At 49.7% G+C, this 15,793-nt stretch overlaps 1 protein-coding gene across 2 annotated transcripts in view; it reads left to right on the top strand.

The window, feature by feature from the left end:
- The window catches only part of ATP1A1 (ATPase Na+/K+ transporting subunit alpha 1), a 28,954-nt gene that overhangs the window by 12,530 nt on the left and 631 nt on the right, over positions 1–15,793 (top strand). For both annotated transcript variants that reach the window (XM_082684952.1, XM_082684953.1), the window contains exons 4-22: positions 545–748; positions 1,795–1,908; positions 2,186–2,320; positions 2,412–2,529; positions 2,986–3,254; positions 3,740–3,938; positions 4,203–4,312; positions 6,161–6,295; positions 6,812–7,004; positions 8,342–8,517; positions 9,487–9,623; positions 10,431–10,581; positions 11,110–11,278; positions 11,415–11,569; positions 11,892–12,015; positions 13,014–13,159; positions 13,250–13,380; positions 13,650–13,751; positions 15,604–15,695. In XM_082684952.1, coding sequence (XP_082541078.1) covers positions 545–748; positions 1,795–1,908; positions 2,186–2,320; positions 2,412–2,529; positions 2,986–3,254; positions 3,740–3,938; positions 4,203–4,312; positions 6,161–6,295; positions 6,812–7,004; positions 8,342–8,517; positions 9,487–9,623; positions 10,431–10,581; positions 11,110–11,278; positions 11,415–11,569; positions 11,892–12,015; positions 13,014–13,159; positions 13,250–13,380; positions 13,650–13,751; positions 15,604–15,695 — 2,860 coding nt within the window. The remainder of the gene's footprint in view (positions 1–544; positions 749–1,794; positions 1,909–2,185; positions 2,321–2,411; positions 2,530–2,985; positions 3,255–3,739; positions 3,939–4,202; positions 4,313–6,160; positions 6,296–6,811; positions 7,005–8,341; positions 8,518–9,486; positions 9,624–10,430; positions 10,582–11,109; positions 11,279–11,414; positions 11,570–11,891; positions 12,016–13,013; positions 13,160–13,249; positions 13,381–13,649; positions 13,752–15,603; positions 15,696–15,793) is intronic.

Below are 15,793 nucleotides of genomic sequence, written 5' to 3'. Positions count from 1 at the left end.
CACCTGTGTGAACCCTCCCAGCCAGACCGTCCTTGTAGTTACCATTCACAGGATAGACTTCTATACTGAAAACTTAGCTATTAAACCATTCACAGGTTGGATTCCTACAGAGAAGGTTTTTCTCTTTTTTTGATGCTTACAGAGGGTTTCTTTCTTCCCGTCCCTGACAGATTGAGTATGCAAAAGAACTCAAAGCTCTTAATTTGCAAAACTGAATCAATGAGTTAACACTGCTGTATCTTTTTGGTAAAAATACCATTTGGCCTGTGTCCCTTACCTAACTTAGATCAGACTGAATGCAGATCTATCCATGGATCAATGTAAAACGAGTCTGGGTATTGTAGGATCTTCAGGAAGTTTGGATAGCTGTGTGCCTGGACCAGGAGAGGGTCCTTATCAGAACTTGCCAGGTTTTTAGGTTCTCTAGCTTGGGGGATTTTGTTTCTTCCCAAACCCATTACTGGGGCTCTCAATCTACCAGGTAGATAAATGCGCTTGTACATTCTGGGGCAGTGTGTCTAACTTCCATTCCTCTGCTTCTCAGGGCTTGACAACTGCTCGAGCTGCAGAGATCCTGGCTCGAGACGGCCCCAATGCTCTCACCCCGCCTCCCACCACTCCCGAATGGGTCAAGTTCTGTCGGCAGCTCTTTGGGGGTTTCTCGATGTTACTGTGGATCGGAGCAATTCTTTGTTTCTTAGCTTACGGCATCCAGGCTGCCACGGAAGAGGAACCTCAAAATGATAACGTGAGTTCTGTAGCTCCTCATTTAGATTACTAAGTGTGCATGAGGTATCCTTCTCCTCCTTGCCACTCCCTTGTTTTCCACTGGTTACCACTGGTTAGCTGATCATCTTAAACAGGAGGGAGAGGGCCACCTGGGTGGCTCAGTTGGTTGAGCATCCACCCGACTCCTGATTTCCACTTAAGTCATGATCTCAGGGCCATGAGATCATGTACTGGGCTCCATGTTCAGCAAGGAGTCTGCTTAGGATTCTCTCCCTCTCTCACAGAAGTCTTTAGAAGCAAACAAACACGAGAGAAAGCAGTGTTAGCAACTATGGCCTTCAAGGCCCATCCATTCTTTCTTCTTCGTTTCCAGTTTGTCTCTCCATCTCCCACTTCTAGATGCTCTTCCAAGCTAGACATCACTGCACATGTGGCTGCAGTGAACAGACAGCTCTCTGCAGGTCTTGGCCCAGGGCCAGCTGCCATGCACACCGCAGAGCACGGTTTTTATTGTTGGCCCGTAACGCACATCCTGAAGCGTTTGGTAGCCCCTCTTTGGATGTCACAAGTTGTTTTGAAAAGATCTTTATTTTATTTATATTAGGTTTTTTTTTTCTTTTTTTTACTTGTTTATTTATTTGACAGAGATCACAAGTAGGCAGAGAGGCAAGCAGGTGAGGGCGGGTGCAGGCTCCCTGCTGAGCAGAGAGCCTGACGCTGGACTTGATCCAGGACCCTGAGATCATGACCTGAGCCGAAGGCAGAGGCTTAACCTACTGAGCCACCCAGGCACCTCAAAAGATATTTATTTTAATAAGGTGGGAGAAACTGATACAGGTAGAACATTTCAAAAGTCGGTCAAGGTGTCATAACCAAGTGTCTCTGGGACCCCCGTTTCTGACCTGCCTGTACTCAGTCTCTAGGAAGATAAATCTGAAGACACGAGCTCTGTATTTGTTTCTGAAGCCTTGGCCTGTTCAAAATTTGGTTTTTATTTGGCCAAAAGTGAATGGTCCCAGCTCCTTCCTACAAGCCTGCGGCTCTAACTTGTTTGTTCCCTTCCAGCTTTATCTTGGTGTGGTACTATCAGCTGTCGTCATCATAACTGGTTGTTTCTCCTACTATCAAGAAGCTAAAAGTTCCAAGATCATGGAATCCTTCAAAAACATGGTCCCCCAGGTACCGATTGCTTTGCCCTCTCCATTGAGACCCCTGGGGATGAGAGCTAGTGTGGAGCTAAGGTTTCTGAGCTGATGGGAACAGGAGGGCCACCTTGCAGATTACCCAACAAGCTTTTGTAACTTGTATAAATAGATCAATGATCTCCTTGTCGTGTACTTGTATAATTCATATTAGAGATCCCTTTGGAGTTTGGCTTTCTTGTTTCAACACTGTCCAGCCCTTGTTGGTAGCCTCTTTTCTCGGATTGAATAGTGTAAACTGTTCTCTCCCAAAGCAAGCCCTGGTGATTCGAAATGGTGAAAAAATGAGCATTAACGCGGAGGAAGTTGTAGTTGGGGATCTGGTGGAAGTGAAAGGAGGGGACCGAATTCCTGCTGACCTCAGAATCATCTCTGCCAACGGCTGCAAGGTGGGTTCAGCGGGGTCCCCAGGGCTCAGGCGGAGTGCGCAGGGCGGCCCGGCGTGTGTTCACACAGCCCTCTTACTTGTCTCACGGACAGGTGGACAACTCCTCACTCACTGGTGAATCAGAGCCCCAGACTAGGTCTCCAGACTTCACAAATGAAAACCCCCTGGAAACGAGGAACATTGCCTTCTTTTCAACCAACTGTGTGGAAGGTAGACAGACCATTTTAAGGCGCTGTTGTGTTCACAGCTTGCTGTTTATCTTGGGCATTAATAACAACAACAAAAACCAGAAACGCAATTCCTGTTCTGGTTTTGTTGGCCTCTTGTCTGACTGCTGTGGTCAAGCACAGCAGATGCGGTTCAGTCATTGGCAGGAAGGCTCTGGAAGCCTGGGGGCTGGCCGGCCGGCTGTCCTCACCCCCCACCTCCCACACGCCTCTACCTTTGGGCGTGCTAACCTGGCAGTGGCCTTGGGAGCTGCTGTCCTGCTCCTGGATATAATGCCCTTCGCCAGAGTCTCCGTGGTGTGAAACTGCATTAACCCACCAAAGAGCTGGCCCTCGGAAACATGTAGTTTTGTCTCTTTTAACTGCGATAGGTAATCGTCCAAAAGCTGTGACTTCTGTGATGAAACATGGTACAATTCCCCCTCCCTCCTTTTTTAAGGCACCGCACGTGGCATTGTCGTGTACACTGGGGATCGCACTGTGATGGGAAGAATTGCCACACTTGCTTCCGGGCTGGAAGGAGGACAGACTCCCATTGCTGCTGAAATTGAGCATTTTATCCACATCATCACGGGTGTGGCCGTGTTCCTAGGTGTGTCCTTCTTCATCCTTTCTCTTATCCTTGAGTACACCTGGCTCGAGGCCGTCATCTTTCTCATCGGCATCATCGTAGCCAACGTGCCCGAAGGTCTGCTGGCCACTGTCACGGTAAGCAGCTCAGGGAAAACCGCGCACCCTCTTCCATCAGCTGACACCTGAGAACCGCCCCCTCCCCCCAAGTGGCCGCTGATTCGGGGTTGATCACCACGTGCTTGTGCGTGGTAGGGTTAGATAGCAGGGAGGCGTGGCGTGTTTTTTACATGGAAGATAGTAACCCCAAAGCCTAAATAGGTCTAAATCTTGATCTTATTTGATCACATGATCCACAGCAGTAAAACAAAGGAGGACAATTAGGGGGGTGAGCAGGGGCACTATAATTCAGTAAATCCTGGCTATTTTCACTTTTCTTAATCTGTTGCTTTATGGGAAGAGGGGAGCCCTCTATACATGTTCCCATTATTATTCAGACTTCAGAGGATGGCCAGAGAGGTTTAATTTTAGACCAGCATCTTCCATATTAGGAAGTACCCACAGTTTCTATAGAATTCCATTCTTGTTGAGATTGAAATAATCTGGTTCCTAATGGTTTTTAGGTATGTCTGACCCTTACTGCCAAACGCATGGCAAGGAAAAACTGCTTAGTGAAGAACTTAGAAGCCGTGGAGACCTTGGGGTCCACATCTACCATCTGCTCGGATAAAACTGGAACTCTGACTCAGAACCGGATGACAGTGGCCCACATGTGGTTCGACAATCAAATCCATGAAGCCGACACGACAGAGAATCAGAGTGGTAAGTAAGGCCCAGGCCCACCCCACACCATAGCCTCACTTCATGTGGCTTTTTTTTTTTTTTTTTTTTTTAAGTTCTTGTTTTTGTTTTTTATCATTTGGTAAGGAGTTAAGGGAATGGGTTTGAGATTTCTCTTGACTTTGCCCTGAAACCTGACTAGTTTCATTAGTTGGGAAATGAGATGAAACATTTACCTTTTTATGGGATGTTAACACAAAGGTAATGCATTATTTTTCTTTTTGTTTTTTTTCCTGCCCCTGCCAGGTGTCTCATTTGACAAGAGTTCAGCCACCTGGCTCGCTTTGTCCAGAATTGCGGGTCTCTGTAACAGGGCGGTGTTTCAGGCAAACCAGGAAAATCTACCTATCCTTAAGGTATGCTCAGGAGTTCCTGTTTACTGTTAGGCCACCGTGTGGGAGTGTAGGTACCCCACAAGAACCACCACCTGAGTGTTTCCTTCAGAAAGCATGTGCCCTCTGGGTTCTGTAAGGGGATTGCTCCTCATGGGACACCCTCCTTGTGAAGTGTTGTCTGGGGATCCCAAAGCCCTGAGGGTTACCTTCAGTCTGCAGAGGTTCAAGAAGAGGGACTCTGCTCTAAGAACTGATCAGAAGTGGGAAGCAGTCTTTACTGTGAGAAACCGAATGAGTAAAACCCAGTTTTGCCACTCTGAGTATGATATCTGCTAACCTAGAGACAGTGAGGGCTGCTTTTGTGACTCGATAATCGTATTTGCATATTAGGATACAGTAGATTCCAGTAAATCCCTTAAGCCATTTATTTTCTTAAAATAGCCCAGCTATTTCTCTTATCTTATTTGTTCTCCGCTTGCTTACTAATGATGCAAAAATAAGCTCAGGCTCATGGAATTCATGTGAAATGCGAAATGACTGAGGTTTCACTGTGCTGCCTGTGGAGACAATCTTGGAAAGGTCATAGCTGCACAGGGTTGTTGAGGCTGCGGAAGACGTGTGAGGAGGCCCTCTGGGCTCCTGTTCTCAGCAGGGCTGCTGGGGGTGGTTCTGGGTAGAGACCAGGCTGTCCGAGAGCAGGCAGGCGCACTTAAATGGAACTGAGAGGGCTTCTCCTTGGGAAGATGGGACCCCTGTATCCTTTGAAGGAGGCATTCTTGGCATTGAATTAATGTTGATTAGAGGAAGATATTGTTTATCCTGGGATAGAACTCGAGATGCCTGCTTGCATGTATTTCCTTACCTCAAAGTGGAAATCTTCTAGGTTTTCAGTATAGGATGTAATAGGTTTCAGATCTTTCCCCACTTAAAAGTGCCAGAGAGGGAGCATGGCCTGTATTTGACTATTTCAGGGGACGGGGCCAAGTCAGTGGCATTATTACTGTCCCTCCTCTACAACCCCCCCCAACAAAAGGCATGCCGCTCTATTGTGCTTTAATAACTGGCCTTTGTTAAAAATGATCCCACTGATTCCACATTTCTTAACAAACCTAGCCACCTTTCTTATTAAATGGGGCTACTGTGTTTGTGAGCATTAATCTTTTCATCTGCCTGTGCAGTATTAAAGCAGTTGGAGTTCTCAAGTGTTTATATAAAAGTTGACTACACCTAAAAATGTTCTTAGTGGGTCCCAGTATATCACACAAAAGAGAAGTATGTGTTACCTCGAGTGTGGGCTTTAACTTAAAATGTTAGCTGATTATATGACTGTTGGAGCTAATAATAGCTTTCCATTCACACCATTCAGGCCAAGATAATTTTGCACAGTTGAATAATGTTTAAAGCCCTCTATTTTGCCCTTGACACAAACTTTGGACTCTCACTTGGTATTTTCAGGTTCACAACCAGGAGTACATCCTTTGGAATAGTGTTGGCTTTGAGACCTTGCAACAGGGGAAGATTTTTAAAAGATAAAACAAACAAACAAAAAACAGGCTAAAGTAGGTTAGAAGAGTGTGTTATGCTCCTCTCAAGGGTGGGTAACCCCTTCAGACACCCCTCTTCTCCTGGAAGCTGGAACTGGGGTGGGGCAGGAGGGCAGATAGGAGAAGGCTGGGGTGGGGCAGGAGGGCAGATAGGAGAAGGCTGGGGTGTGTCTGAGCAGAGGGAGGCTGGTCCCTGCCGCCACCACTGCTTCCCCCCTCGCCTGCCCTGTCCTCCACCTCGAACAAGCTCGGAGTACATCCGCAGAACTCTCGGTGTTCAGTGGTGCACTGCAGACTTACTCACGGGTGACTTCTCTGTTCACAGCGGGCAGTGGCAGGCGACGCCTCGGAGTCCGCGCTCTTGAAATGCATCGAGCTGTGCTGTGGCTCTGTGAAGGAGATGAGAGAGCGATACGCCAAGATCGTGGAGATCCCCTTCAACTCCACCAACAAGTACCAGGTGGCCTAGCAGTGGCACAGGCAGCCCAGGGGGCAGGCAGGGAGGGCCGGAAGCCAGAAGGAGAGCTGTTGGCCCATTTGAAATGTTACAAGCTTAAATGGCTTCAAAAAATGAATTCTCCCAGCTTTCTGTGAGCTTTTACATTTGACCCTGAATTAGGTATAGGAAATGCTAATTTGTGTTTCGGTAGGAAAAACAAACCCTCTCCTAACATGTTGGGGCCCTCTGGTGTATTTAGGTTTGGAGAGGGGTTGTGGGGAGGGGGCGAGGCATCCACGTACGGGCTGTCCTTCCCCAGTTTCCCTTCAGGAAAGGTTTCCGTAGGAACACAGGCCAGGGATTTAGGGCGACATCGCCGTTCTGGTTTTTCGGGTAGCATTCAAAGTGTGCTACAAGGTGTGGGACACCAAAGTTAAGAAGTAGGGGACCTAGGTAGGTTGTCCTGACACTCTCCAGCAGTAGGTGAGCTGAGCTCCCTGCAGCCACCAGTGTTCACGTCTCCACCATCCTTTACAGCTGTCCATCCACAAGAACCCCAACACGTCTGAGCCCCGACACCTGTTGGTGATGAAGGGTGCCCCGGAAAGGATCTTGGACCGCTGCAGCTCCATCCTCCTGCACGGCAAAGAGCAGCCCCTGGATGAGGAGCTGAAGGATGCCTTCCAGAACGCCTACCTGGAGCTCGGCGGCCTCGGAGAGCGTGTGCTAGGTACGGACGTGGACGGCCCGCCGCACGGCTGTTGGTCTGGTCCGCCTCTGCAGTGTCCTGACCTCCCTTGAGCCTTTTCAGAAGATTCCTCCTTCTCCTCGATCTGTTCTGCTATTCTGAAAATAGGAAGGGCTGGAGAGATGTTTGGTGTGTTGGGGGCCTCGGAGCAACAAAACCCTGTTGGTTTGCTTCCGATTCGTACTTAGACCTTTGGTCTCAGGCTGGTCAGTTCTATTTGCCTGGGAAAAGATCAAAAGGGAAGAGCCTGATTATCAAACCTTTGTTGCTAGGACTATGACCTACAAACTTAATGAAATTAAAATTAATGCCTAGAGTAAAGTCATTTCCTGACTGGCCCAACAGTTGTGAATTTACACTGGACCATACGTGTCTGCTCACAAATGATGTTGGCAGCAAACTTTTCATCTAGAGAGCCACTCTGTCCTTCCTAGTAGGTCAGCAAGGGCAGATGAGAAGTATGGTATACTCATTATACAATGTAATTGAGAAAGAGACGTTTGCACTCTTTTGGGGGTGGACAGGTACAAAGCCATCATTGATGTATTCCTGTTCCGCTTAGCTTAGTAACTCAGAATTGATTACCTGGGCCTGTCCTCTGGTTCCCTCATCCGATCTGAGGTATCTCTCTTACAAGTCTCTCTTCACTGAAAAATCACTATCCAGTGTTGTTTCTCCATTCCCGTGTCTGTGGGCCCAGAGTAGAAGCGTTCTCTCTTCCTCGAACCTACTTGCCACCTCCCACCACTTTAAGGAACATTGTAACCTTCATACCACATTGCGGGAGCCTCTGGAATGTCCTGATTTTGCAACAGTGATACTGTGTGATAAGCACCTCGGGCAGAATGTGTCTGCTGCGTATTTATCCTCAGCTTGGCTGGCAGGCTGGACCTTGCTGGTGGGCAGTGATGTATTGTGGTTAGATGAACAGCAAGCAGAGATGGGAGCTCAATTTTTCTAAAGAAAGAAGCAGAGACCAATAATTACATGATTTGCCCAATCCAGGCACCTGAGTGGTAGGTCTAGAACTCTGCAGTCCCAGTGCCCAGCAGTCCTGTCCTTGTACGTCTTCTCTGCGCTGGACAGGGTGCTTCCCCTGAGGTTTGGTCATGGCCTCTGTCATTTGCATGGTTTTTCTGACTCCATAGCATCTGTACCTGTTAAATAAAACCTCACGGCTTTAAAACTCGAAACAATATTCTGAACTCAGCTTGGATCCAGAGGTAGACCATCCGAATGACCGGTGGCTACTGTCCTGGGCTGTTGGCTGCAGTGAGGTCCTCACAGACACCCCCCCCCCCACCCCACCCTCCTTGTAGGTTTCTGCCACCTGTTTCTGCCCGATGAACAGTTTCCTGAAGGGTTCCAGTTTGACACAGATGATGTGAACTTCCCTGTTGAGAACCTCTGCTTTGTGGGCCTCATCTCCATGATTGACCCTCCGCGGGCCGCTGTCCCTGACGCTGTGGGCAAATGTCGCAGTGCTGGCATTAAGGTAAGTGTGTAGTGTGCTTCCTTGACATCACTGTCTTGCCTCGGGGCTCCCTGCTTAGTCACGTGGCCCCACAGGAGCCAAGTGGCCAGCTCGTTTTCTCAGTGGAAGGATGAGTTTCTTACCTCTAAAGCTTTGGTTACCACTAGAAAAGGCCAAATGATATTAAAATGTTGGTGTAGACAGCAGATGAGGGATTCGAAATTAAAAAACCACATATTTGGGGGGAAACAAACGGAAGCCTGAAAATCATTGAAAACAGCAAAAAAATTTGGCGTAAGGTCTTAAATTTGAAATACTCCCGTTCTAAATTGATCTACTTCATGTAGCAAACAGGAGATCTTCTCCGTTTTCAGTTAACTGGTTTTTTAATGAATGTTTGGTATCCTCTGTATCTGTCTCTCTAAGTCACGGAACATTGTTCAAGTGCACCGATAACGGGTGGTTTTTTGAGCCTGCCTTGGTGCTGGCTGTCTGATTTGTTTCCACTCTCTCATTCTTGTTGGTAATACCACCCTGAAAAGCTTTGTAAAAATAACTCCCCCACCACTTTGACTATACTTGTAAGCAGTAACAAGATTTGAATTCTTTCTACGTATTTATGTTCTCTCCCCAAACTGAGCCACTTTGGGGATGCTCCCCAGGCAGTATCTGGCACTCTTGCCCTATGGTCCCATCAGCATCAGATTTTTTGGTGGGGGGGGGGGCTGGTTTTAGTACATTTGAGTTTTCTTGTGACTGTGTAATAAAAGGAAAAACAGACGTTACACATCTTGTCATATACCAAGATAGGATCTGGATGTTGCTTTGTGTTTTCATAAACAGGTGCATGTTTGTATTTTTGGTTAACGTTTACCCATTTTAGGTTTGCGTTCCTGCTTTCTTGATATCCTAAGATGAAGCATCCTTAATATTTCTTCTTGCCAGCTTAGACAGTTGCATTCAAATAAATTGCCCTGTTTCTTGTTCCAGGTCATCATGGTCACTGGAGACCATCCAATCACAGCCAAAGCCATCGCCAAAGGTGTGGGCATCATCTCAGAAGGCAATGAGACCGTGGAAGACATTGCCGCCCGCCTCAACATCCCAGTGAGCCAGGTGAACCCCAGGTAAGGCAGGAAACTCAGAGTCTGCTCTGCCTTGAATGTGCAGATGATGGTGGTTGGGGATCATCAGCTTGGTTCCATGATGGTGTGCTTCTGGGCTTGCTCTGAATAGGAGAGGCCCCTGCAGTTCCAGAAGGCAACCTGTCCTTCCAGGGGAAGGTTTCGGTGAGAGCATGTCATTGTAGCCAACACTTGGGTGGTGCTTCCATATTCTTAGCACTGACGCAGTAACCTATGAAGGTGGGCATCAGTCCCACGCTGCAGAGCAGGGAAGCTGAAGCTTTGTCATACGGTATACTATGTAGTCGAGCCTTCAGTTTCATGCTGTTAACCACAGAGCATGCGACCCAACACCTCACACCAAGTCCATTTTCCGGGCCACGCCAACTTGTCCAGGTAGTTCAGGCCAGAAAGGATTTTGGACAGTATAGTACAGAAGGCAACAGAGACGAAGCGGTATTGTTCTGGTGTTTCGTTGGAGTGTGGGGTCTCCTTCCCCCAGCGTTGGGCTACGAGAGGGTTAGGTCTCCTGTCTAGAACTTGGTCCTATCATTTCAACATGTCCTCTATAAGGAAGGTGAAGGCAGGCTGCCCCATAGGTGGTGGTGAGTCTTGAACGAGATCTAGTATGTAGGAACATGCTTGTAACCTGCGGACTACTGCCCAGATGGTAGCTCTAACGCGAGGGGGAAGATCGCGTCTAACCCTGGGCTGTCGTATAAAGCCTCCCGTGTAGTAGAACATCCTTTGTGGTGAGGAGCATCACACGGGTGATGCGGTGGGGGACCTTTCTTCCCATCCCAATCCTAGAGATGCCAAGGCCTGCGTGGTGCATGGAAGCGACCTGAAGGACATGACCTCTGAGCAGCTGGATGACATTCTGAAGTACCACACAGAGATCGTGTTTGCCAGGACTTCTCCTCAGCAGAAGCTTATCATCGTGGAAGGCTGCCAGAGACAGGTTAGCAGGCAGCCAGGGCCAGGCTCTTTCAGGCCCTGTTGACCTCCGTGATCACAGTGCCAGGGCCGGAAACATGGCCCAGCTTTTCTTAGACTCGCTGCCTGTGTGCAGGAAAGAGGCTGCGGGTGCCTTCAGGGCAGGGGAGCCTGATAACGACCCAACAGAGCCCTGTACTTGGCCACACACGTCTTCACTGTGGCCCAGAGTCAGGCTCCACACTTGGCCTGGAAGACCAGTCCAGGCTCGCTGTGTCTCTAGAGGATGTGAACAGCAGGAGACTCCTGTCCCATCCCCTGAGAAGTCCTTAAGCCCTTGTTGGTCTGGGGAGGGGATCCGGTCGTTAGCACTCCTTAACTCTGTGGTTGGCTGGTGGCTGGGTGGCATCTTGGCTAAGCTGGTTCTGAGCCTGCTGAGGGTCTCCGAGGAAAGGGGCAGGGTCGTAGCAAGGAGAGGCAAGTTGAGGTGTGTGCCTGGTGTGCCTCCATCCCTGGACCTCGGGGCTCTTACCCACCCCCCTTCTTCTGGCAGGGGGCTATCGTGGCTGTAACTGGTGATGGCGTGAACGACTCTCCAGCCCTGAAGAAGGCAGACATTGGGGTTGCTATGGGGATCGCTGGCTCCGATGTGTCTAAGCAAGCTGCCGACATGATTCTTCTGGATGACAACTTTGCATCAATTGTGACTGGAGTAGAAGAAGGTGAGAGAGAGCACTGTGTTTAAAGGTGTTCACCAAAACCTCATCCCAGTACTGCCCTTCTGTGTCTACTCCTAGCCTGCCCATTCCTTTATCCTCTGTAGTAAAAAATAAAAAAGCCAAACTCTTGCTTTCCCAGGTCGTCTGATCTTTGATAACTTGAAGAAATCTATTGCCTACACCCTGACCAGTAACATTCCGGAGATCACCCCCTTCCTGATATTTATTATTGCAAACATTCCACTACCACTGGGGACCGTCACCATCCTCTGCATTGACTTGGGCACGGACATGGTAAGTGCCTGGCGTGGCAGCTTCAGGCCCTCGCTCACCTGGTGCTGCAACACCCAGTCAGGCCGGGCGTATGGGCACCCGGCGTGTGTCATGGCCTCAGCCCCCAGGAAGCGGCATTCCCCAGTCCTCGAAGCAGCCGGCAACACCCGACTATCAGATAGCAACATTATATGAAAGGGAAGTTTTGTTTTATAATAGGACTGGTTATAGCATCTCCTGGTATGAAAACCAGTTTTAAAGGGGAGGGTGGCAAGGACTTGATAATAAAACGTTCCTGCTGTCAGCTTTCTGGTATCTGACAACTTTGATACTTCTCCCCCAGGTTCCTGCCATCTCCCTGGCTTACGAGCAAGCTGAGAGCGACATCATGAAGAGACAGCCCAGAAACCCCAAAACGGACAAGCTTGTGAATGAGCGGCTGATCAGCATGGCCTACGGGCAGATCGGTGAGCCGCCGCACCCCCGGTCCTGAGAGGGGAGCATGGGGGGAGGCCTCAGATGGGCTTGGTTTCTCATGCCAGGCACAGTGCACCCAGAGGCCGTGTTTCCTGGGGATAGTGTCGGTCACTAATTTGGGTAGAGAGTTAGGCTTTGAAGAAATTGCACGAGCTTGAAGGTCTGGGGGGCAGGTCACCACCAAAGGGCCTTGCACCCCCATCTCCCCACCCCAAGACTTGATTCCCACGGTACCTGAAGCATGACCAGCTAACAGGTGGTCTTCAGGGGATGGGCGGTGAAAATGCCCTTTGATCCACCGTGTTCTGCCTAGTGGCCTTCAGGAGAAACCAGTGAGGCCACCAGGAGCAGCCTAGGCCTTTGGATCAATGGGTTACATCACTGAACTTATGTGAAGCGGAACAGAGGAGTTTCTGGTGGAAATACGGCAGAGACTGGTTAACAGCTGCTGACAAGTAGTTGGCTAATGGCCAGGAAGACCTAACTCTAAGGGGGACGAGGGCCAGAGCATAGGATGAAACCTGACCCTGAGGAACTCAGGGTGGTATGGTGGGATCAGGTGCCAGGGGAGAAGGGTCCTGAAGGGGGTGTGGGGGGCGGTTGATCAGAAGGTGCCACATTGACTATCAGGAATGTGAAAACAGAGATGGGAAAAGTCACACTGTAGCAGAAATTTAAAAAATAGGGAAGCCTTTTTCCCCTAAAGAGACTCTGCCCTGGTAGATACATGATCATATGACAACAGTGGGTGTTTCAGAGCAAGGCCTGTGTGTCTTCCCCTTTTAATTAAAGTTTTTAAACAGTGACTCAAAAACAAGAAGAAGCTGCTGGGTAAGGGCTGTGTCCCTGGGGTCCTCCATCTTCCCACTCCTCCCCCAACCAGTACGAAAGACAGCCCCTAATACGTTCCATCCCGGGCCTGCTGTGGCGGTCAGACAAGTGTGCGGGTGCCCTGGAACCAGGTTAGAATGGTTTCCCACACTTGCAGGTATGATCCAGGCCCTGGGCGGCTTCTTCACATACTTTGTGATTTTGGCTGAGAACGGCTTCCTCCCGACCCACCTGCTGGGCATCCGCGTGGACTGGGATGACCGCTGGATCAACGACGTGGAGGACAGCTACGGGCAGCAGTGGGTAAGTGAGGGCCTAACCAATGGGGGGTCCTCGGGCCACCAGCCGTGAGGGCCACGAGCCGGGCTCCTCTGTCTGCCTTCTGTGTTTCAGACTTACGAACAGAGGAAGATCGTGGAGTTCACTTGCCACACAGCCTTCTTTGTCAGTATCGTCGTGGTGCAGTGGGCTGACTTGGTCATCTGTAAGACCAGGAGGAACTCTGTCTTCCAACAGGGGATGAAGTGAGTAGAGGACAGTTGGGGCCCTCGGACCCCCGGGCTCTGGTGATCTCTCAGTGCTTTGTAAGATCCAGGTCCGAGACACATGGCAGCTTCTGGAATCTCCCCTTTGGCACAAATTTAGGAGCCAGTGTCATTTTCCAGCCTTTGTTTTCATCTGCCCTCCAGTTCCTAAGTGCAACGAATACATAAAGACATTGATCTGCTGCTGAACAGTGTTAGAACATAAACTTCTGTTTGTGTTCTTAAGCTTTCTGTCTTCTTGATTTTAGGAACAAGATCTTAATATTTGGCCTCTTTGAAGAGACGGCCCTTGCTGCTTTCCTCTCCTACTGCCCTGGAATGGGTGTTGCCCTGAGGATGTACCCCCTCAAGTAAGTCGCTCCTCGCCCAGCTCCCCAAAGCGTGAAACAGAAGTGGGACTTCCCTCGTGACATGCACTAGTAGCTGGTGTTTTTAGGAGTTTGGGGTGGCCTGTACGAGAATTCCTCTGCACTGGAAATTAGGAAGGACTGACCAGGGTGCTTGGGATTTGGCTGAGATCAGGCCCGACAGGCTCTGGTACCTTGGGATGGCTCACCAGCTAACTGTGTGAGTGCTCGGGTCCCTCATAGCAATAGTCCCACTTGTCATTGGTATTCTGAGGTTTGGGGACGGGGTTCACATCTTGATTTACTTACCTAGCCCCTGTGTGTGCTGTCAGGCCCCCACCTCTGTGGGCCTCTGAATCCTCTGTTCTCAAAGGAAGGAGGCGGGAGAAGCAGGCTGGAGGTGGGTCATGGGTAGAGTAGACCAAAGGAAACCCACCAGCCCGGAGCAGTGAGGGACTTGGTGGTAAACCCTGTAGGTGAAAAACAATGGTTTATCAGAAGCGTGTATTGCAGTAACCTGACCCCATCCCCGAAGTAGCCAAGCCCCATGGGCCTTATCAGCATCTTGCTGGGCCTATACAGACATCCCTTCTGTGCAAGGGTGGCCTGACGTCCAGGGGTCTGTCTGCTACTGTCCAGCCTGTCTTTTCAGCCTTCTCTTGTAGCCATCCAAGCTTCTGTTAGAATTCAGGGTTCTTTCTCCCTGCATGGGTTCTTGGTAAGGATGCTCCCTCCCACCCCTGACACCAGAGAGTCCCTGAGGGCCCTGCTCCTGGAGCTAGCCCTGTGTGATCTTGCCCTCTTGGACATGTACATCTGCACCCTTCTTTGCTATTACTTGTTATTTCTGCTCCCCACTAGGTTGTAATCTTTTAAGGCATGGGTTAGGGGATCTTTGTTGCAGCACCTTACAAAGAGCTGGCGTACACTAGGAGGATGCAACTTAGACAAGGCTTGCCCCATCAGCTTGAGCCATTGTTTGTTGAGAAGAGGGTAGGAGAACCCAGTTCTCCAAAAGGCTGAGATGGAAAGTCACTGAAATGGAGTAGTGCCTCAGGCCATGTTTTGTTCTGACTAGGGACCTTGTTCCTGAACAGGTTCTGTTCAGTTCGAAAGGTGGGTTAGTTACTCTGTGGCTAAGTCACAGGAGGTCCTCTCCTAGCTGGGGAGGAGGATGCCTAGCACCAGGAAGAAGGAGAGTGCCAGGTCTCTGTCTTGGGACAGCCTCCCTCACGTACTGACTGCAGGAGCTGGTCGTCAGGAAAGCACAGCCTTCTGACGAGGCTGCCCCAGCCGCCTTGTCTCCAGGCTAGGGACTGTGGCTGCGGCCCGCCAGGCTCCCAAAGGCCTCTGCTCTCTCTTACGAGCTCGGCTGTTTTCGTTCCCCAACACAGGGATTCAACACACAGCTGACTGAATACAAGGGATAGAGAAACTGGTTTTGACCCACATTGGCGGTCTTGATCTTCACATAGACCAGGACATAGACAAAGGTCACTCTCAGGCTTCTTAAACTTTGGAAAGGGAGGAAAGAAAATGTGCCTTTGCTGTGGGATGGTAAACAAAAAATCTCAACTCCTCCTACAAACCAAATTACAAAAACCAGACTTGAAGGTGGGAAGGGGACTTAGGAAGAAAGTCCATGGTTGGCTTTGCTCTGCCTCTCTTTAGGCCCTGGGCACAGAGAGCAGCGTTCTGTTCCTAAGACCCTCCTGTGTGGTCCACACTAAGGGCTTAGTGGTTAGTTGTGACCGTGCTTGGCTCCTTCCAGACTATTCCACTGTCACTGTGATATACCTTCTCTTGCCTTTGAATTGTGTTCATGGGTTAAACTGGTACCTGCTTCTCCTTCCAGACCTACCTGGTGGTTCTGTGCCTTCCCCTACTCTCTTCTCATCTTCGTGTACGATGAAGTCCGAAAACTCATCATCAGGCGACGCCCTGGAGGTAATGCCAGACCTTTTAGCTTCAGCAGGGGTGTGGGGGAGGCTGTCGTTCCGTGGCTTCTGTTGCGTCAGTCGGGTGGGCTAAGGCAACCCAGACTG

Source organism: Mustela nivalis, assembly GCF_964662115.1.
Source record: "Mustela nivalis genome assembly, chromosome: 10".
Lineage (NCBI taxonomy): Eukaryota > Metazoa > Chordata > Mammalia > Carnivora > Mustelidae > Mustela > Mustela nivalis.
Note: the sequence above shows the minus strand (reverse complement) of the source record. Positions and strands in the feature narration are given on the sequence as shown.